Source organism: Gobio gobio (assembly GCF_949357685.1).
Source record: "Gobio gobio genome assembly, chromosome: 13".
In the NCBI taxonomy this organism is placed as follows: domain Eukaryota; kingdom Metazoa; phylum Chordata; class Actinopteri; order Cypriniformes; family Gobionidae; genus Gobio; species Gobio gobio.
Genome location: NC_137106.1, coordinates 4,339,107 through 4,362,606, shown reverse-complemented (window position 1 = coordinate 4,362,606; position 23,500 = coordinate 4,339,107). Strand labels below are relative to the sequence as shown.

Below are 23,500 nucleotides of genomic sequence, written 5' to 3'. Positions count from 1 at the left end.
CTCCTCGTGGGCAGATATGGCTGGTCCCATCCGTTCTGTAGAGCCACTCTGAGCTTCGGTATCTCCAGCAACATCATGAATCTCTTGGGCCAGAATAGCCAGATCTTTGGCCAGGTCCTGACTCAACCTAGCAAGGAACATGCAGAAAAATTACATTTCCCCAAGCAATTTGACATCAAAACTCGTTGCGGGCAATGCAGTTGCAAGTGTGCATAATTCATACCATACTTCATTTTTCAAATATGTAATAAGTATAGCTTATTTACTAGGGATGCACCGAATCCAGGATTCGGGTTCGGCCGAATATTGGGCTTTTTGACGGGATTCGGTTTCTGCCGAACCTCAGAATGTTTTTCCACCGAACCCGAACCCTAGGCTTGCACTATGCGTGCCCCGCTGGTCAAGCGTAATGATGCCGCCGTTGAAAGTAAAAATTAAACTCATGAACAGAAAACGTGGCAGTAGCTACTTTAGGTCAAAAGGCGGCGATTCAAGTCAATTTGCAATGCCGATTTGCCTCGTGATGACAAGGACCCTAAACAACAGCCGCTGTTAAAACATTTGAAACATCCGAAAGAATACGAATTGTGCATGAAGGAATCTACAGACAGCAGCAAAAATGTATTTTATTTTACCGTGCAAACAGCCGCATATAGATCAGATAAAATATAAATAAAGAGAATAAAATACATAGGCCTACACTAAATATTTTTCACTTAAATAATTACCAAATTAAGATGAAAAAACGAAAATACACTGAATCCGTTTGAAGCTTTGAAGAACCGGAATCGTATTTTGTTTTTTTTCCTATAAACCATCAGGAAACAGCGGCGAGAAGAACATGCACGACAATTTTTACTTTAGTAAACTTGACCAAAACCACACTATTAAAATGCTTCTGATGGCACTGATGTCCAGGGAATACAGAGATAATGCCTCTCTAGAGCGGCCAGCGCCTTTCATTTGCTTTCCACCAGTCGGGAGCTTGTACTAATGCTGTATTTTTCTGTCGAAATGGTCCCACACAGTAAGCTTTTCCATTGTTTCATTTTGCGAGATCTATCTGGTTTGTGGTTGCACATGTCGACGAGCTACGTGAGTGAACAAATAACGATATACAGCATATTTTTCTTAACCATGCATCAAAAAATAAACAAACAAAAAAGCATTAAAAACATTTAAACCGTTTAACTGGTAGTATTAATCGGTCAAAGTTCTTACTTTCGGTTAACGGTTAAATGGTCAATAGCATCCCTACTCTGCTGTTGACGTTGTTTACTTCATTAATGTGTTTACTGTGATAATGGACTGAGGATGGGAGAAGGATTCGGTCTTCGGTTTCGGATTCGGCCGAATCTTAACCAGTGGATTCGGTATTTGGCCGAACCCCAAAAATCTGGATTCGGTGCATCCCTATTATTTACTGACAAATACAACTGGAATGCATGAAGAATTTACCTAGGTCTACACCTATGATGATTCCCATTGTAACCAACGACATCTACACTGGGTACAGTCAATGCATGTCTGAGTCAGGGAGAAAAACACTTGACCACAGAAAAACACATTCAAGCTCTGAAAGAGAAAGTCTCAGCCCACCAAACGCGAGATGTGGTTAAAACATTCTCCAACTACTATTAAAACTTAGTGTATTGTAGATATTCTGGTGCTTAATAAAGTAATCAAAAAGCATGTCTGATTAATTTAAAGGTCCCGTTCTTCGTGTTTTTTTGAAGCTTTGATTGCATTTACAGTGTGCAATATAACGTGTTCATGTTTCGCGTGTAAAAAAACACAGTATTTTTCACACAATTTACTTATCTGTATACCGCTGTTTTCACTCTCCTAAAAACGGCTGGTGATTTCCTTGTGCTATGAAGCCCCTCCTTCAGAAATACGTAACGAGTTGCAAGCGGTTCCCGTGCTGTGATTCGACCACAGCTTCGCGCACGTGCCAGCAGTTCCTGTGTTGTGATTTGACAGCAGCTTAGCGCACGTTGGAAAGGTCACGCCTCTTAACGGAGAGATGTATGCGTTCAATAATCTCTACAGCGTCCCTGGGAAAGCCAAACAAAGGTGATTTGACTCCTGGATGAAAATAACAGCGTCTCGATGACATGGCGATAAACACACTCAACGCAACAGTTCCTTTTCTCCACGCGACCGTCCGCTTCTCCACGTGGGACAGCAACAAGACCGCGCCCCCTTTTTCGCGTTTCTTTGTGGGCGGAGGTTAGTCTGTTCTACTGTTCTATACTGACGTAATTATAGAAGGAAGTACCAGGATGTAGTCCAAGCCGGCCGTTCGCTGTAGGCTTTGAAAGGGAACTTCTGTTAAATAAAATATCTCGCTTGGCATTGAACTTTGAGCTTTATAATTTTACAGGTATTATTTATGCTCTAACAGCAACATTACACACTAACTAAAGTTTGAACAATGGAATCGCGAAGAAGGGGACCTTTAAATCATGAAACTTGTACAATTTAACAACAATGTATTATAAGATTAACAAAAATTACATGTTAGGGCCATGTTTACTCCAAGTTCAACTAAACTTTTATTTTGGCGGGATGCCATGAAGACATTTGAGTTTCTGTCTGTATACGGCTAGTGCTGTCAAAAGTACCGATTTCGGTAACAAATCGGTACTGAAAAAGGGACGATACCAGCATTTCCCTCTAGCCTTTTGAGCGCTGTTGACTGGATTCTTAAACACTTCTGATTGACCGTTGTGTTCACACGCTCAACATATACGTCTCTGATTGACCGTTGTGTTCACGAGCTCAACATATACGTCTCTGATTGACCGTTGTGTTCACACGCTCAACATATACGTCTCTGATTGACCGTTGTGTTCACACGCTCAACATATACGTCTCTGATTGACCGTTGTGTTCACACGCTCAACATATACGTCTCTGATTGACCGTTGTGTTCACAAGCTCAACATATACGTCTCTGATTGACCGTTGTGTTCACACGCTCAACAAATACGTCTCTGATTGACCGTTGTGTTCACAAGCTCAACATATACGTCTCTGATTGACCGTTGTGTTCACACGCTCAACATATACGTCTCTGATTGACCGTTGTGTTCACACGCTCAACATATACGTCTCTGATTGACCGTTGTGTTCACGAGCTCAACATATACGTCTCTGATTGACCGTTGTGTTCACACGCTCAACATATACGTCTCTGATTGACCGTTGTGTTCACACGCTCAACATATACGTCTCTGATTGACCGTTGTGTTCACACGCTCAACATATACGTCTCTGATTGACCGTTGTGTTCACAAGCTCAACATATACGTCTCTGATTGACCGTTGTGTTCACACGCTCAACAAATACGTCTCTGATTGACCGTTGTGTTCACAAGCTCAACATATACGTCTCTGATTGACCGTTGTGTTCACACGCTCAACATATACGTCTCTGATTGACCGTTGTGTTCACAAGCTCAACATATACGTCTCTGATTGACCGTTGTGTTCACAAGCTCAACATATACGTCTCTGATTGACCGTTGTGTTCACAAGCTCAACATATACGTCTCTGATTGACCGTTGTGTTCACAAGCTCAACATATACGTCTCTGATTGACCGTTGTGTTCACAAGCTCAACATATACGTCTCTGATTGACCGTTGTGTTCACACGCTCAACATATACGTCTCTGATTGACCGTTGTGTTCACAAGCTCAACATATACGTCTCTGATTGACCGTTGTGTTCACAAGCTCAACATATACGTCTCTGATTGACCGTTGTGTTCACACGCTCAACATATACGTCTCTGATTGACTGTTGTGTTCACAAGCTCAACATATACGTCTCCGATTGACCGTTGTGTTCACAAGCTCAACATATACGTCTCTGATTGACCGTTGTGTTCACAAGCTCAACATATACGTCTCTGATTGACTGTTGTGTTCACACGCTCAACATATACGTCTCTGATTGACCGTTGTGTTCACACGCTCAACATATACGTCTCTTATTGACCGTTGTGTTCACGAGCTCAGCATATACGTCTCTGATTGACCTTTGTGTTCCCGTGCTCAACATATATCTCTCTGATTGGCCATTGTGTAAACGCGCTCAACATATATGTCTCTAATTCGCCATTGTGGTCACTCACTCAACATGTATGTCTCTGATTGGCCTGTGTGTTCACAAGCTCAACATAAATGTCTCTGATTGACCGTTGTGTTCACGAGCTCAACATATACGTCTCTGATTGACCGTTGCGTTCACAAGCTCAACATATACGTCTCTGATTGACCGTTGTGTTCACACGCTCAACATATACGTCTCTGATTGACCGCTGAGTTCACACGCTCAACATATACGTCTCTGATTGAACGTTGTGTTCACGAGCTCAACATATACGTTTCTGATTGACCGCTGTGTTCACACGCTCAACATATACGTCTCTGATTGACCGTTGTGTTCACGAGCTCAACATATACGTCTCTGATTGACCGTTGTGTTCACACGCTCAACATATACGTCTCTGATTGACCGTTGTGTTCACGAGCTCAACATATACGTCTCTGATTGACTGTTGTGTTCACACGCTCAACATATACGTCTCTGATTGTCCGTTGTGTTCACAAGCTCAACATATACGTCTCTGATTGACCGTTGTGTTCACACGCTCAACATATACGTCTCTGATTGACCGTTGTGTTCACAAGCTCAACATATACGTCTCTGATTGACCGTTGTGTTCACACGCTCAACATATACGTCTCTTATTGACCGTTGTGTTCACGAGCTCAGCATATACGTCTCTGATTGACCTTTGTGTTCCCGTGCTCAACATATATCTCTCTGATTGGCCATTGTGTAAACGCGCTCAACATATATGTCTCTAATTCGCCATTGTGGTCACTCACTCAACATGTATGTCTCTGATTGGCCTGTGTGTTCACAAGCTCAACATAAATGTCTCTGATTGACCGTTGTGTTCACGAGCTCAACATATACGTCTCTGATTGACCGTTGCGTTCACAAGCTCAACATATACGTCTCTGATTGACCGTTGTGTTCACACGCTCAACATATACGTCTCTGATTGACCGCTGAGTTCACACGCTCAACATATACGTCTCTGATTGAACGTTGTGTTCACGAGCTCAACATATACGTTTCTGATTGACCGCTGTGTTCACACGCTCAACATATACGTCTCTGATTGACCGTTGTGTTCACACGCTCAACATATACGTCTCTGATTGACCGTTGTGTTCACACGCTCAACATATACGCCTCTGATTGTCCGTTGTGTTCACACGCTCAACATATACGTCTCTGATTGACCGCTGTGTTCACACGCTCAACATAAATGTCTCTGATTGACCGTTGTGTTCACACGCTCAACATATACGCCTCTGATTGTCCGTTGTGTTCACACGCTCAACATATACGTCTCTGATTGACCGTTGTGTTCACACGCTCAACATATACGTCTCTGATTGACCGTTGTGTTCACACGCTCTACATATACGTCTCTGATTGACCGTTGTGTTCACACGCTCAACATATACGTCTCTGATTGACCGTTGTGTTCACACGCTCAACATAAATGTCTCTGATTGACCGTTGTGTTCACACGCTCAACATATACGTCTCTGATTGACCGTTGTGTTCACACGCTCAACATAAATGTCTCTGATTGACCGTTGTGTTCACACGCTCAACATATACGCCTCTGATTGTCCGTTGTGTTCACACGCTCAACATATACGTCTCTGATTGACCGTTGTGTTCACACGCTCAACATATACGTCTCTGATTGACCATTGTGTTCACACGCTCTACATATACGTCTCTGATTGGCCATTGTGTTCAAAAGCTCAATACGTCTCTGATTGAGCTTGCTAAAACTATGGTCAATCAGTCTCTGATGGGTCATTGTGTTCATGAACTCAACATACACACACACATATATGATTCATCCAAAATTAGCCACATTCCATGACATTCCATGTTATGTAGTAAATCAAATTTTTATGACTGGATTATGCGATTCCATCTGCGTTTGGCCCTAAATGATCAGTCCATCCTCACCTGGCTATCTCGGCACTATGAGACGTCCAGTTCTGGAAAGCGTCGCTCTCTTGTCCTTCCCCTTCGGAGTCTCTCGAGCGCGGTACGGCTCGCATCGGACCTGCTGGATTGATTCTGGGGTTCTGCTGGGCCCCTGAATGATGGGAGCGTTTGTGTTTAGGGGTGCTATGGTTAGACTCGTACTCATCCTCTGAGGTGGAGGCGTAGTCTGAACCCTTTTGACGCCTCCTGGAGCCTTGGCCCAGGAAATTGGGAATGAGGAGCGTTTGGTTCACCAAGTCATCAGAGGATGGGAAAGAAACGGCAGAAGTAGAAAAAGACAGAGACAGATAATAAGACACCCGAAAAACCAACAACCACTTCCCATTCGTCAATGGGGTCCAACTGCCCAAAAGGACTTTAGATTGTTAATCCCATCAGGAAAAAAAATGACAACAAATTACAAATTTCACAATATACCGATTAGGTTTTTAGTATGGTAATCTAGTTATCTCCAACTTCAAAAAATGTGTAATATTGGAGACCGATTACATGATCTTGTTAGTTAAAGACTGTCATTGGCCCAGTTGTGATACAAATGCACACAAATCAAGTCAATGACGGTTGGAAGAGTCATTCAGAGAAAGTGAAAGAACTGGGTTTTACATCAGAAAAGTCTTGATCTTTTGTTGTTTTGGATGCTCACCACTCTGATAAATGGATGCAAAGCCAAAATAGCCAAATTTAATTTCTCTAGGATTTGACCAATCCCCAATTTTGGCAAATCTCTCAATTAAATAAGTAAACACAGAAGCATGATACTCACTGGCGGTGCTGCTGGCGTATTTGGCACTGCTTGAGCGTCCGCGGATGATCGGCTGCCTGCTCATGGCGTTTGAAACCTTTCGCAGAAGAGCCTTGGGATCCGCCACTGAAGGCTTCCGCACGGAGCTGCCCGAATCCGTGCTGCGGTTTGAAAAGCCCGTCCGGCTCGTGGAAGACTCCGTGTCACTGGGATTGTTGAAGGAGCCCGTCCTTTTCCTAGGTAAAGCCAAAATGTCCAATCGAGAGAGCTTTTTGCTATCCTGAGTGCCTCGACTATTTGCCGAGGGATTGGCGTCGGAGTTCTGAAACGTCCGATCGGTTTCGGTACCTTCGTTGTCGGAGGCTTCACCCAAGCGGGTGCGGCGAAGCATCGAAGCTCTTGTGGGCCTCGGAGCGGAGAGGCTATTGGAACGAGCTAGAGTTTGTTGCACCAAACCTTTGGATTTGCTCGTACCTTCCTTCTGAAGAGGGATAGTGTACTTTTTGTAAGGTAGGGAATTTGATTCCTGGTCGGAGACGGTGTCAGGCCAATGTCGTGTGTTGGGACTTTGATGTTCTGGCGCAAAGTCTAGAGAACTAAGGTTACGACGGAGCTGAAAATGTTTGCCTGGATCTGCATTACTGTCCTTTATCCCAGACGATGGATCATCGGTAGTCTTAGGTTCTCTTGAATACTGACCGGTTCCTCTTAAAAGTCCTCTGAGGACCACAGGCTTCTTAGGCACAGAACCTGAAGGGTTTTTGCCACTGATTGTACTGGAGGTGTCAGATTCTCCCGAGAAGGAGTCCTCCAGATGGGAGCGAACGTTGTTGTCTTGCTGCTCCAGAATTTTGGCTTCCAGAGAAGCCAGAACATCCTCTGTGTCTTTGAGGTAAGACCGAGTGTCTTGATTGCTTACACCTTTAAAAGCATCTTTGTCTGAGGGTTGAGTAGATATCTGGGGCAATCTGGACAACTGGATGTCGCTGGCCCTTTCTTTGGTATAACTTTCTTGTCTGACAATGGACACTAAACTGTCCGCACCAAGAGAGTCATCCTTACTTGGGCTATCAATATTGGGAGGTGAACAGTCGCTCTTGGCAAGTTTGCCATGCTGTCGTGTTAAAGTAGCCGAGGAGAATTTAGAAGGTTCTTCTTGATTGGGTTGCGTCTTCGAAGAGCGGCTCCATGTCTTATAAGTTGTGTCGGGAGTCGTCCTGCACTGCTCAACCACAGAGCCATCGTCGGACTTGCTGGCATCACTCAAGCTATCTGGATCCAGATCATCATGGACACTCAGTTTCTGTGGATCCCACTTTTGCTTCAAAACTTGCGAACTCCTCTCCAAACCGGACAGGTACGAGTCAGGCTGGATGTGTATCGCGGGCGGTGGCGTCTCGATCTTCTCCTTCAAAGGAAGCTGAGGCAGAACTCGTCTCGATCTGCTGCTTTGACCTGTTTCCGAGTAGTCAGCACTTCGGTTAGACATAACTTGGTGGATGATCCTTTCACCAGCTTAAAGACATGATTAATGTGACTAATGAATAGGGTTGGGTACCGTTCACATTTTAACCGGTATCGGTCCTGGGTAGGGTTGCACCAGTCGTTCGTAAGTTCTTTCTTAAATTGGAACGTAAAGTTCACACTAGAGGCTTAGTAACTACTAGATAGTTTGTAACTAACTCTATACTTTTTTCGGTTGCACCATTTGTTCTTAAGGCAGAACGTAACTAGTAGGTCGTAAGCTCTCCGTAAAGTAATGCGTAGTCGCATAATATGACATTTACCCTCAATGATCCAATAGCAGCCTTCAAATACGTCAGCAAAAGTTGTGTTGAAATACCGTGAATTTCAGTGTCGTTCATTATTATAACTTCTTTTGCCTCACGTAACCAACGGTAAAAATATGTTTCCATTAAATATACTTAATCATGAATAACATAAGTGCTTTTATATATAAATAACATTCAGAAGCATTCAGTATATGAAACGACATTAACAAGGATCAATAAATAAATACTGAAAAAAAAAAAAAAAAACATAAGAAATTACATTTATTGATTATGACTGATTTTATTTGACATCGTGACATGCACAACATGGACCGATGGGACAGATTCATGCAGCGTCGCGCACAGTTTTGGATGGTTTCGCGTTGAAGAGCTATTCACATGATGTTTTCTCTCTTTAAAATGTAAGCGAGTGTAAATGTCAGCATTATCATACATGTGTAAAGAATTTAAGTCTGTCATGTAGAACAAGAGCTTATTATGCAGTTCAGTCAGTCTGCTTTATTATTCCAACCATTACTCCTGATCGGAGGCTTCCGTAAATTTAATTTATACGTAGAGTTACGCTTCAACTAAGTTTAATGGTGCAACGCAAAAATATTTAGTAGTGCGTAAGTTGTAACTTAGTGCCCATTTACGTCAAAACTAGGCTAAGTTGTAACTTACGCACAACTGGTGCAACCGGCCCCTGGTACCCAACTGTACCTTTTTCGGTACTTTAGGGATGTTTACATCAATAACTATAAACAACCTGTAAGTCGTTTATAGAAGTTTTATTGTCATTATGCCAGAGCTGCCCTGGGCTCTGTCTGCCATTGTCTGTGAGGTTTGTATTCTGTAATATTTACTAGTAAATAGTAGGCTACTAGGTAATTAATTTAATTAATAAAAACAACCATTTTTTTTTCTACTTTTTAATTTCATTTCTATGAAAAGATTTCCCACAAATTATGTGTTGTGTATTTTCTGGTAATCAAATGAAGACTTAAGACATTAATTAAATTTATCTTCTAATTTAATTAAACTTTTTTTGTCAAACAAAGCTGCACAACAAAGCTTATTCGGTTCAAATTAAAATGTAATTAATTACTTAAAAAATAAAGTTTTGATTATTATTATTATTATTACTACATTAGTGTTAGTATTATTAATTGAGACATATCTAAATTCTACTGTACAACAGTGATGTATTTGTCAAGATAAACCAGACTTTTATTTTGACGGGTTGCCGTGAAGACGTGCAAGTTTCTGTGTGTTTATGATATGACGGTAGTTTTTTTTCAAATGAAACGGTAAAATGCTCATGAAGTGACTCTCAGAGCGGCTCTGGAGATGACGTTCGTGCGTTCATATTCTCATATGAGACGGCAGAGATGGAAACACGCGACAGTCACAGTGAGCGCGATAGTGAGTGTGTGTGTGGTAAACCGCGCTTCTACGGCATTCATTCGCAGAGACACGCATGATTCATATTTAAATAGTATTTTGTGGTTTAATATTCACAGACATTAGTCTATATCACCAGATGCGTTCTCAGGTACTGATTGATTTAATGTGAATCGGTACTCGGTAGTACCGACATAATTCGGTCGGTGCTCTTAAAAGTACAGAGTTCGGTACCCAACCCTACTAATGAAATGTTCTAGCAAAGACAAAAGCAAATAAAACAAGCAAAATGCTCATACCTCCGGCTGAAGGATCAACCTGTGTGGGGATATCAAACAGTCCTGAGGCAGGACCAGAGTCTGAATATGTGTCCGCCAAACTGGCCCAGCGGGAAACCCACCGAGGGCCTCCGGGTGTTAATGTGGTCAGCGACTGCATCTGTAGAAAAGGAGGAAACCAGTTAATTAAACAAAAACACTTCTACAGCATTACACTGATTTAAAGTGCTAACTCATTGTTTTTTTAAATTGAGATATTTTCACTGTATCTGTACAATAAGTTAATATTACACATTTGACGTAAACTAAATTATTGTATATGGGCCATTCTACAGAATTGGTGCAAACTGCTGTCCCACAACCAAAAAACACATTTTAAAGGTCCCATGGCATGGCATTTTTCTATTATTTTATAGTGTTTCCTGAGGTGTACTTATATTGTTAGTATGATTTTTACATCATAAAATGTCATAATTTAGAAATAAAAGGCATTTTGTCTATACTGCTGTTTGCCCTGTGGCTGAATGCCCTGTTTCAAGAGGCGTGTCTGCTGTGAGACTTCAGTAAAAACGCCCACTGTTGTGATTGGCTGACATCTTTGCATTTGAAATGAGCGAAGGGGGCGTGGTTTAACGAGGTCTACGAGGCACGAGCTGCTGCCAGAGAGACGGATGGACCTGAGTTCACTTCTCATCAGTTCTCTCAGCATGTCTCAGTTCAGGGTGAACTGTTGTAGTTACTAGAATATACTTCAGGTTATTAGTTTATTTCTAGTCGGAGGGGCTGTCACTCATGTCAGAAAGTTAGTAACTTTAGTAAATTATGGATCAGCGCTGACTCGAGACGCGAACCGTTTAGAACGATTCAGTCCGATTTGGTGAACTGGTTCGGTTCACTAAAAAGAACCGATTCAAAAGAATGATTCGTTCGCGAACCGGACATCACGGAGACGGAGCGATTGCTAACAAAGTTATTTATAGTAACTACTGAGTTGTGAGAGCGCTGTCTGTCAGCGCGAGTTTATTGTGTTTGTATCTGAGAGTTCTGAATAAACACGAGTCCCAGTCACGCCGAGTCGTCTTCATCATTATTCTACCAACTTTGTAACACATGCAATGTAAGTTACCATTACAGCGAGATGAACGAGTTAGTAAGTTTGATTAAAGCATTATTTCTAGATATGTTCCAATCATATGAAAAGCGTCAGCATTGAGTAACTTACACAGCGCAAACAAAGACACAACAGCAGTAATCGAATGTAATCCAGTTTATTGTGGGGAAAGCTGGCTAGCCTAGCCGGATACCCTCACGCTTACCCCCCTTCTGCTTAATCTAACGCCGCGTTTGGTGCCTCCGCTGTGGGCCAGATGCAGTACTGGGGGTCGGGGATGTTGAAGGCCGAGCTTCGGCGTGCGTGAGGTTTATCTCTAAAGATGTGGCTCTGCCGATGTTGAGCAGAAACGACTGTATGCACATTTAAGAACAGATAGACGCGACGAGGACGCACAAAAACACTGACTCACAAGATAGAAAAGACGAAAACACCGTTCTGTCGGGAGAGAGAGAAGCCGCAGTGTGTGCACGAATAATAAATAATTAGCTACACATAAGAAATCAATGATCACAGATCAGAAGGAACTGAAGAAAGGCTTCTGTTTTCATTTGTACATCCAAACACTGAGAAACTGCCAGCGTTCACTCGTTCACAAGCAATGATCTCTGGAGTGTTTGCATGGGCCAGATTCTCTGGGCGGAGGAAAGGGAGGAAACCGTTCCTGCTTGGACGTCATAACAGGAGACTTCAGGATTGGCTCGTCTGGCCTGTCATTTTCTCAAAGGCAGAGAAAGACAGCCAGAACTCGGGTTTACACCAATCAACATTTCTATCCACTTGGGGACAATATTCAGGCTAGGGGAACTCATATTAATGTTGAAATGCCTCATAAAATGAAAATTTCATGCCATGGGACCTTTAAAAATCTAATCTTAGATGTTTACTAAGATCCTTCTGTTATTAGCTATTGAAACACATAGCCAAGTAAGCATAATACATATATAAAATCATAATTTATTGGTTACTTTCAATTGGGAGGTGGCGGTCCTGAACCCTAACCCCTAAATTTCAACTTATGAAAATTATATTGAATTGGTGTATGTTTTAGTCCATTGGCTGAGACTGATTTTGTGTAACTTTAAGGAATGTCACCAAACACCTTTTTTCTGCAATTAAACTTAACTTTTTTGGATGTTATTCCATAAAATTTAGTTTTTATGTGTGTTCAGAACGGTGCTAGATAACCATGTGCTGATTAGCATCTTTGAGCTAGGCTCAAAAGTGTCTAAAATTGTCACGAACGAAACAGTCATGTTTCAGGTTTGACATCGTTTTGGTAGTGAAAAACAGGAACACAACCCTTTATTTGGGGGAAATAAACAACATTTTAGTACAGTTATGCAAATCATCAGTATTTTAGTATGAGAGTTAAAATTCTGTAATGTGATCACTACCAAAATATTTCTGTCACTACCGAAAATCTGCCGTCACGGCCGAAACATGGGATGTTTTGTAAAAAAATAGAGTATATTGAACGATCAACTAAGATGTTATGATAGTGTTTGGTTCAATGTATATCCAAACTAATGAATCCTTATCTTTGAAATCAGTGTGATCAACTTTATGCATTTTACAAACAAAGATTGGATTCAAAGCTCATAAGTTACACTTGAAATATCGTTACAATTGCAATTGTTATTAATTTACCTGTGAAAACATTTTAACAAAATGGCAAAAAATATATTTACAAGGTAGATGTAAACATCGTCTTAATAGGTCTTAATAATAATAGCCTTAATATATATATTATATATTGTTTGTTTTTCCTGTAAATTTGGGGAGAGGAAAAATATTCCAAAACTTTCTGAAAATACAATATGAGAATTAACTGCACAATTATTAGAAATGTATACCTTGGATATTATACAAGTTATTCATAAAAATGTGAGGGAAAACTGCTAAATAAAAATATTTATAAAAAGTTATTTATATTTATATTTATATTTATATATATATATATATATATATATATATATATATATATATATATATATATATATATATATATATATATATATATATATATATATATATATATATATATATATATATATATATATATATATATTATATATTGTATATCTCTCGAGCATATATATATATATATATATATATATATATATATATATATATATATATATATATATATATATATATATATAAATAAATGTCTAGTAAATGATTATTGACTACTATTATTATTTGTTTGATTTATACCTTTTATTTCATTTTTCATTACTTTTTAATAAAATTTGACTATTTCTTGTCTAATTTTCTTAACTTATTTTATGTAAAACACTTTGAAATGAGCACTGTGCATGAAATCTGCTATATAAATAAACTTGCTTATCATATAATTTTAGGTGACATTTGATTAAAATTAAATAATACTTATAAATTGACCCCAAATTAAGAATAAACGTTGTAAATATTTAAATTAATATTGTTCAAATAGTTCAAACTAACTCTCAGTGTTCACTCTTTAAAAAACAGTTATGTTAAATAATTAGCACAGATTTCAGATTAAATTTTTCTTATTGTATACATTTTTCTTTATTTTAAAATTAACTTTTTTAATTATTATTAAAAAATGGGCTAAAATTATTTAAAATTAATTATTTCTTATATTCAAGAATTGGCACACATTTCAGATTTAATATTTTTTTTTATTATTAATTAACTTGTATTCTTCATTTTAATGTATCTTTTTGGTAAACTTATTTCAAGTCTGTTAAATAAAACCTGATACAATTATGCTGGCTTAAATATATATTGATTATGAACAGGAAATTCAAAGGAATTCAAATACCAAATGAAAATATCTCAACCATAAAGAGAGATCGGGCTCTTTAAAGAATCCAAGTCACACATTCATAATCATCCAAAAAGCAGGAAAAGAGACATCAAAACAGCTGAGAAGATGCCCAAGAAACACCCTAATAAGTGGAAATTAAGTGATTGACAGACAGATCTACTGACGCCCATGATCCGGAGTTTGCAGTCAGGTGAGAGTTTACCTGTACAGGACCCTTGTCTGTGTCACTATGGTCTGTTGGATATTGGCCTGAGCTATTCTCACTGAGTAGAAGACTATCAGTGTCACCAAATATAGGCTTAACTGTTGCGGCTGCTGAGGTTTGGCTGTTGTCGCCAACACCAAACACCTGTTAATGATAAAGCATGCATGAATTATGAAGAATGTTATATGTCTGTTCCCATCTGACCGCAGCTCTTCAACGATCTTCAGATGTGATAAAAACACTGGGGAAGTGACCGAAATAACCTGAAGAACTGAAACAATGGCTTCTAATAACAGAATGTGTTTTGTTCTTGAAGCCGCTTGAATGTAGAAGTGGGCGATATGACCTCAATCTTATTTTGTGATATGAGAAATGTAATTTCACGATAAACAATATAGTTATTATATCAGAGTCCTCAGAGTTGATGTGTTAGAAGCAGGAAAATTGGACAAGCGTAAGGATTTGAGCGAGTTTGACAAGGGCCAGTTTTACAGTTCCTCCTGAACCAAAACAACCAGCTTATGCTGTGTTCAAACTAGGGCTGCAACAACAAATCGATAACGAAAATCATGGACAACGATTCTCAGTATCGATTAGTCTGGTCTGCCCTCTGTGCATGGTAAACTTCCACCAGTCGCGCCAAATTATGGCACTAAATAGTGCATTTCTATGGACAAAATTCATCTAGAAATAGTGGATGAAACATAGAAAGGCACATGATCCAAGCGCCCGAAGCATGTTCAGCTGTGGATCATCAGCGAACGACACACAGTATTAAGAATCAAGGGTGTGTAAACTTCTGAACGGGGTTATTTTGATAAATTCAGCTATTTTTTTGTCTATATGTAAACATATTTTATGTAAAATATCTTATTCAGGACAGTATTAAATAAAAAATATATATCTGCAGAGATGTATAGTAACGAAGTAGAACTACTTCACTACTGTACTTAAGTACTAAAAGGCAGTATCTGTCTTTTACTTCAGTACATATTTTCGATGAGTTTAATACTTTTACTCCGATATTTTTTTATGTGCAGCATCGTTACTCGTTACAATTATAAAAATGTTACGAATCATTCCATTCCAAACCCACATTACCGCGCATGAGAGAGAGAGAGAGAGAGAGAGAGAGAGAGAGAGAGAGAGAGAGAGAGAGAGAGAGAGTGCGAGAGAGAGAGCGCGAGAGAGAGAGCGAGAGCGCGAGAGAGAGAGCGAGAGCGCGAGAGAGAGAGCGAGAGCGCGCGAGAGAGAGCGAGAGCGCGCGAGAGAGAGCGAGAGCGCGAGAGAGAGAGACAGAGCGCGCGAGAGAGAGAGCCCCGCGAGCGCGCATTCACTGTCTTTAAAACAACACGAGCGTCTTGCGCTCAAATTGCTCTCTATTTGTTTACATAGTTAATGTGCACTGTGAAGTAACATATACAAACAATGAACAGCTGTATTTTTATTAACTAAGATTAACAAAGATTAATAAATACAGTAACAAATGTATTGATCATGGTTAGTTCATGTTAGTTATTAGTCTAATACATTAACTAATGTAATGTTAACAAATCAAACCATATTGTAAAGTGTTACAAACAAACAATTTACTCAGAACACCTCTTGAAATGAGAATATAAGTGTGCTTACCCCATTTTTTTTTTGTAAGAGTGGTTATAGTAAGATTTAATCTTAATGAACTACAGTATTTTCAGGTTATTTATACGACAATATGTAGAAAAATTACCTCCCAACAATTGTGATTGTCCTTTAGCTTAATCATTTGAAATAATAAAAACAATATGATGTTCAAACTTTTGACTACTTTCTTTAATAACTACATAACACAATACTTGTACTTTTACTTTCAGTACTTGAGTAGTACATTTTAAAATAAACTACTTGCAATACTTAAGTACAAAATTTTTTTAATACTTTAGTACTTCTACTTAAGTGTGGTGCTTAAAGAGCACTTCAACTTCTACTCAAGTCACTTTTTTGATAAGGAACTTGTACTTTTACTCAAGTATGTGTCTCTAGTACTTTATACATCTCTGTATATCTGCAAGCAGCCATTACCAGGGCCAAGCGCAAAGAAGACGAGACGCTGGGAGTGTCAGATCAACGGCAGCAATGAGCAATTAAACACATTTTAAGAGGATTTTAGGCAAAAATGCATTGTAGTCTATGGGAATTTCATGTTTTGTTCTATTATAGCGCCACCAAGAGGCACAATCCTTCAATTTTTTGTATGTGTCCTCGGAGTGAGCCCATACATGTGTGTCAATTTTGGTGAAAATATCTCATTTCGTTTTGGAGTTATAGACATTTATATGAAAAAACACCTACAAATGACTGACCTGACTTTGATTGGATTTTACTGCCCCCTTACTATCAATATTTTGACATTTGGGCATTAACGTTTAGCTATCGACCTATGTTTCCGAACTTCTGACGCTGGTTTCGTCTCGATCGGACTAGCGGTTTCGAAGATATCAGCTAACGTTTTTTTAAGCGCTAAATTACCGCGCTGCACAAGCCATACGCCGAAACCTGGCAAATCTGGTATCGTTGGACTCGGCAGACGAAAAAAGTGACTCCCATGAAAATAAGTCAACCACACCCAAAGTTATAAGCATTTGGGAGAAAAATTCTCCACTGGGTGGCGCGGTTTTAAAACGTCTCAGGCTCGTTCAGGGCATCGTGCTGATGACCCATACCGAGTTTCGTAACAATCCGTTCATGTGTTCATAAAATACAGCATTTTAACACATAATTCAAAATGACCGACAGACAAAATGGCCGATATGGTGAAATTAGATATCAGTCGACTCGGCATCACGTCCCGAATCTAAGGAGACTTTTATTATTCACAAACGGTTCAGAAGTTATAAGCAAAAATAGCCATTTTTCGTATCTCCGGACCAGTAGGTGGTGCTGTGCCAAAACGATGTATATTGTACCAAGTTTGGTTTGAATATGATAAAACATTGCGGAGATATAGCCTTAAGTGTATTTTCGCAACCGCTACGTACAATTTGTTCGTGCGTTTATCAAAAACTATTTGACGAATCAACTTGGAGTTCCATAACTTTTTGTTGTAACCGTCTGAAGTAGTGTTGTCAAAAATATCGATATGTATCAATACTGAAATATCTGAAACGATACGATACTCCTTTTCAACAGTATCGATATATCAGCTGCGCTCTCCTCTCCGACCGACAGAGTTATTGCAACAAAATTAGTTAGCATATATTTGTGAGATAATTGTAATGGTAATTGATCAACGTTTATATATGAGAAAAAGCTTAAAAGCTTTATCATATAAAGTGATCTCTTCTGAAGAAATTTTTAATTGCCTAGACTTTCAATAGACGGACAAAAAACTAAATTATATAAAAAATATCTATTTGACAGTATACAAGCGTTTTTTTCCCCCGTGGTATCGAAAATCGATACTTTTTTAGGTATCGTATCGAAATCAGAAATTCCAGTATCATGACAACACTAGTCTGAAGATGATCTGGTTCAATTTTCGTGCAAATCGGACGAAGCGTCTAGGACGAGTTCGCAAAAGTAGTTTTTTGGGAAAATTCAAAATGGCGGAAATGTTTTAATGACGGAAATTGTCATGAGCTCTTTTGTTTCTAGCCCTTCGGGTTCAAAAGTTATTAGCATAAATATGAGTGAAACTTTGGACAGGTGGTGGCGCTAGAGGGAATGAGTTAGAGACTCCAAATTTGGTGTGGTTACTATTGGTACTGACCTCTATCAGTGTACCAAATTTCACAACATTGCGCTTCTATGGGCTGCCATAGACTCCAATGGCGGAATAATGATAATAAGAAATCTAACGATTTCAATAGATGCCTCCACACCTTCAGTGATTGGCCCCTAATAACAGGCATTTTGTATGATCTCTCTCATTTTGCTAAAATTATTAATTTTCACGGATTCTGCAAGGGGTTCACACACTTTTAAAGCACTGTATAGACCAATTTACTGTTTGTAAACATACAGGATGCGCGCGCAGATAGGTTGCAGAAAACCAGTGAGAGATAGTGTGTAGGCTATAGAAAATTACATGGATACGATACAAAATCGTTTCATTTAAAAAGATAATAGATTATTTATAGATATATATTTATAGATGATTAATTATAGATTATTAGATGTTATTTTCAAAATGTTCACGCATATTTCTACAGTTTGTCACCAAGTGAAAGGGTATCATGAATGCGGCTTCACGTGAATATTATGACACGAGTGAAGCACAAACATTTATTTCCAAAATAAATAATAGGTTCTTAATTAAATGTTACATCGCAGCCATGGAAACATTATATTCATGCCGAACGAGAGAGGTAGCCTTTGTAAGCGGAGCCAAATTTAAGCTTTGTCTGTGTTTTGCAATCTGGTCACCCGATTTTCCACGAATTTAACAATAGGCTTACTCTCATTTTATTCTACTGGACATGGAATCTCTTATTTACTTTTCCTTGATCATCATTTAGGCCTACGCATCTCTCACAGGGGATTATACACGTTTCTTCCTTGTTTGCTTTTAATTAGGAGTTCGCATTTACTGTGGTAAAGTAGAAAACAGTGCTGTAGGACAGATACATTTTATTTCAAACTATTAAACACAGTTTGTGCTTGTTATCAAACTTAAGGCGTCAAGTGTAGCCTATGTTTATAGCGCATTTCATAGCGTACACGCCGATATTTTTAGTTTCGCTTTCTCTCGCAGCGCATTATCAAACAGCCTAAAGTTCTTGACCCTGCAGAAGATAAATTCATTGTTCACAGCTTTTACTACAATTATTAGTTCTGGAACATCAGGAGAAAACATGAAGATATTAGAAAAAAATTATGCTCTCTTTCCTGCTCGCGTACATCCCTTTCCGCGCAAAGCGGCACATGAGCACTGTGGGGAAATATAAAACCAATATAATATATATAATATATTTAGGATATTCATATATATAGCTATAGCCTACATTTTGAAAATAAAAATATCTTAAACTTAAAGCTACACTGTGTAACTTTTTTAGTTTATTCTTAGCTAAAAACACTTAGTTCTTTCAAAAATATATGTGCTCATTAATGTATATTTACTTCTTTCAAGTAATAAAGTATTCTCGTAAGTTTATAATATGCCATTGAAAATACATACGGGTGAGGGTTCGAATGCGGGTCGCCATGTTGCTCCTCCATCTTGAAAGTACATTAGCCAAAGAGGGACATACCCGTGAATTCAAGCTTCGCCTTTGGCGTTTTAACACTCGATGGCACCGTGTCGAATGTGGACGAGGTCGAACTGGAAGCCATGTTAATCTTGGACTAAATCAGCCACCGTAGGAGTTAAAACGAAATCGGAATTGAGAGGAACAGAAACTAATATTCACTGGATGGTCATATACAAGTTCACCACTAGATGGGGGAAAATATCACACAGTGTAGCTTTAAAGGGTTAGTTCACCCAAAAATGAAAATTCTGTCATTAATTACTCACCCTCATGTGGTTGGACACCCGTCAGACCTCCGTTCATCTTCAGACACAAATGAAGATATTTTAGTGTAAATCTGATGCTCTGAAAGGCCTCCATTGGCTCAATGCACTTTACACTCTCAAGACCCTTAAAAGGCACTAAAGACGTCGTTACAAAGTCCATCTCACTACAGTGGTTCTACAATAACTTTATGGAGTGACGAGAATAGTTTTTGTGCGCAAAAAAACTCTAAATAACGACTTCTATAGTGATGACGATTTCAAAACACGGCCTCATGAAGCTTCGAAGCGTTATGAATCAGTGAGTCGATTCAGCAGTTTGAATCGCCAAATTTCAGCAGTTTGACACGCGATCCGAATCATGAATCGACTCACTGATTCATAACGCTTCGAAGCTTCATGATGCCGTGTTTTGAAATCGTCATCACTATATAAGTCGTTATTTACAGTTTTTTTGCGCACAAAAACTATTCTCGTCACTCCATAAAATTATTGTAGAACCAATGGAGGCCTTTCAGAGCATCAGATTTACACTAAAATATCTTCATTTGTGTCTGAAGATGAACGGAGGTCTGACGGGTGTCCAACGACATGAGGGGAAGTAATTAATGACAGAATTAAAAATTTTGGGTGAACTAACCCTTTAACCTTTTCAAATTTTAATTATTTTCATTCAGTGTCAGCAATTTAATCAAACATTTAATCAAATTTAAGTGCTTATTTGCTGAAATCATTCAACTGTTATATGTATAGCCTAAAGTACGATTTAAACCAATGTGTTTGATACATTATAACACATTCGAGATCATCTTTCGCAACCGACATGCGCAGTTGAACTTGCGTGACGTCAGTTTGACGAAGGCGTACCTGATTGATCAAGCTCCGGGCCTCCACGACCTCTTTATCTGGACCCTCAGCTTCAATGGTGTAAGTGCCCGCATCACTTAAACTGTCGTCCTCTTCTGGCTGCGCGGTTTTGGCGTCCGCACTATTGACCTCCAAGGGCGCGGAGGGAGATCTGGTTGTCGGATCAATGGCGTGATTGTGCGAATGAGACGCGGGAGGGGAACTCTGATGCGTCTCAGCAGTTGTTGAAGATGAGGTCTTGTGGTCCCATGTGGGAGATGGACTGGGTTTCGACACCCTAAGCAACTCGGCCGCGAAATCCTGCGAGAGTTTGGACCTTCGGCCGATGCTGCCAAAGTGTTTAGACACGGAGCGCGAGCTAAACTCAGACGTGCTCATGCGGATCTCGCTCTTCTCCCGTCTGAGAGACCCGGCCCGCTGAGACCCGTCTTTGAGGGGAACCGTGAACTGCTGTGTGGGTGGATTGTGTCCGGACGACGAGTTTGTCCGCTCTCCGGACTGGGCGGCAACTTTCCGTTTGTCTAACTTGCTTTTTAGAGCAGACTGGAACTCAGGAGACGATATGTTATTGGTGAACGACTGAGAGCGCTTTTTACGCTGAGTATCGTCAAAGAACTCGACCATGAAAGCTTGCTGGGGATCCGGTTTGCCTTGGCTCTTTGAATCTGGCATGTGGTTAGTTGGGTAATCTTCTCCCTCCTTTTGTGAGCGGGACACAGACTGAATCGCTTGAGTTCCTTCTGGATCCTCCAAATCATCATCATCATCATCTTCATGATTGTGTGCATCTAGAAATAACACAGGTCAACAGTTAGAAAGGCACAACAAAGCTGGTACAACCATATACAGTGCCGCCCAAAAGTTTAGACACATTAATATTAGGGGTGTGCCATTTCATACCGTCCACGATAACACAGTATCATTCTTTACATGATAAAACATGTATTTTATTATTTGTATTTTATTACTTTTTTTGTGTGTGGACTGGTAATCTCTACGTTATGGGGACAAAATGTCCCCACAAAGATGGCAATATCCGAAATCCTCGTCCTTGTGGGGACATTTTTAGGTCCCCATGAGGAAAACATCTTATAAATCAGACTAAGTGATGTTTTTTGAACATGTAAAAATGCAGAATGTCTCCTGTGATGGGTAGGTTTAGGGGCAGGGGCAGTGTGTGTGTGTGTGTGTGTGTGTGTGTGTGATGGGTAGGTTTAGGGGCAGGGGCAGTGTAGAATATACAGTTTATACAGTATAAAAACCATTACGCCTATGGAAAGTCCCCATAAAACATGAAAACCCAACGTGTGTGTGTGTGTGTGTGTGTGTGTGTGTGTGTGTGTGTGTGTGGGCATGTTTTTGTGAAATATCAGGACACAAATGTGTATAATGACATGGGTATTACAAAAAGAGGGTGAAATATGAGGACGTTCCCCATGTCCTCACTTTTCAAAATGCTTATAAATCACAGAATAAGGTTTTTCACAGAAAGTAAACTGCACAGTCTCCTGTGATGGGTAGGTTTAGGGGCAGTGTGTGTGTGTGTGTGTGTGTATGTGTGTGTGTGTGTGATGGGTAGGTTTAGGGGCAGGGGCAGTGTGTGTGTGTGTGTGTGTGTGTGAGATGGGTAGGTTTAGGGGCAGTGTGTGTGTGTGTGTGTGTGTGTGTGTGTGTTGGGTAGGTTTAGGGGCAGTGTGTGTGTGTGTGTGTGTGTGTGTGTGTGTGTGTGTGTTGGGTAGGTTTAGGGGCAGTGTGTGTGTGTGTGTGTGTGTGTGTGTGTGTTGGGTAGGTTTAGGGTCAGTGTAAGGGGATAGAAAATACGGTTTGTACGGTATAAAAACCATTACGCCTATGGAATGTCCTCACATTTCACAAAAACAAACGTGTGTGTGTGTGTGTGTGTTTTTTATTCTAAAGCAATATTCTCACCAGTGTTCAATCAGCTTTGACATATTTAAATCAGCATATGTGATTTTTTTTACCTTTTATAAAGGTCATTTGTTTCCATAATCTTATTAAATATAGGCTATGGTTCAGCTTTAAATTTATATTCTTAAATTTGATCAATAAATGAATAAATTAAGTTGGAAAGAATGTTTAAACATGAAACTAATCTGCCAGTAGGTGGCAGCAGGTGACCGTCTTAATGAGCAAATTATTGAGTCGATTCATTTAAACGCTGAATCGTTCACTAACACACACTGTTGCTGTGAGATGTGTTATGGTTCTGCTGGGATCTTTGTTTGGAACTATTTTCGCTGCTGAAATCGAACAAAAGCAGTCAATATTGCTTCTCAAATGTAAGTGACTTGATGTTAATTAATTTTTTATGCAACTGTCATATGAAATCAGTGTCATTTTCAGTCGTGATTGTATTCAGGAAAACAGCACTCTTGCTCGTGTGGTGTTGCTTAACTGTATCATGTTATACATATAAAAACTCAATTTTAAACACATTTTTACTGCAGTATATTAACTAAGTTTCTCTGTTTGAGCACTGCTAATTTCTAGTGATTTCTCCTCGAGAGGCTGCGCTAGCGTCAAAAGCGCAAGCTTGTTACTGTCAGTACATTACATTATATATTATTATCCACTAGGGATGTCCCGATCAGGTTTTTTTGCCCTCGAGTCCGAGTCATTTGATTTTGAGTATCTACCGATACCGAGTCCCGATCCGAGTTATACTTCT

General features: G+C 39.6%; 1 protein-coding gene across 4 annotated transcripts in view; it reads right to left on the bottom strand.

The window, feature by feature from the left end:
• Window positions 1-23,500, bottom strand: part of cep170ba (centrosomal protein 170Ba) — a 73,989-nt gene that overhangs the window by 6,108 nt on the left and 44,381 nt on the right. Inside the window, exons 9-15 of one of the 4 annotated variants that reach the window (XM_079833699.1) lie at window positions 20,812-21,599; window positions 14,448-14,594; window positions 10,338-10,476; window positions 6,884-8,317; window positions 6,079-6,313; window positions 1,459-1,527; window positions 1-127 (exon numbers count right to left, since the gene is read on the bottom strand). In XM_079833699.1, coding sequence (XP_079689825.1) covers window positions 1-127; window positions 1,459-1,527; window positions 6,079-6,313; window positions 6,884-8,317; window positions 10,338-10,476; window positions 14,448-14,594; window positions 20,812-21,599 — 2,939 coding nt within the window. The remainder of the gene's footprint in view (window positions 128-1,458; window positions 1,528-6,078; window positions 6,314-6,883; window positions 8,318-10,337; window positions 10,477-14,447; window positions 14,595-20,811; window positions 21,600-23,500) is intronic. The other 3 variants (XM_079833700.1, XM_079833701.1, XM_079833702.1) reach the window with 3 other exon arrangements.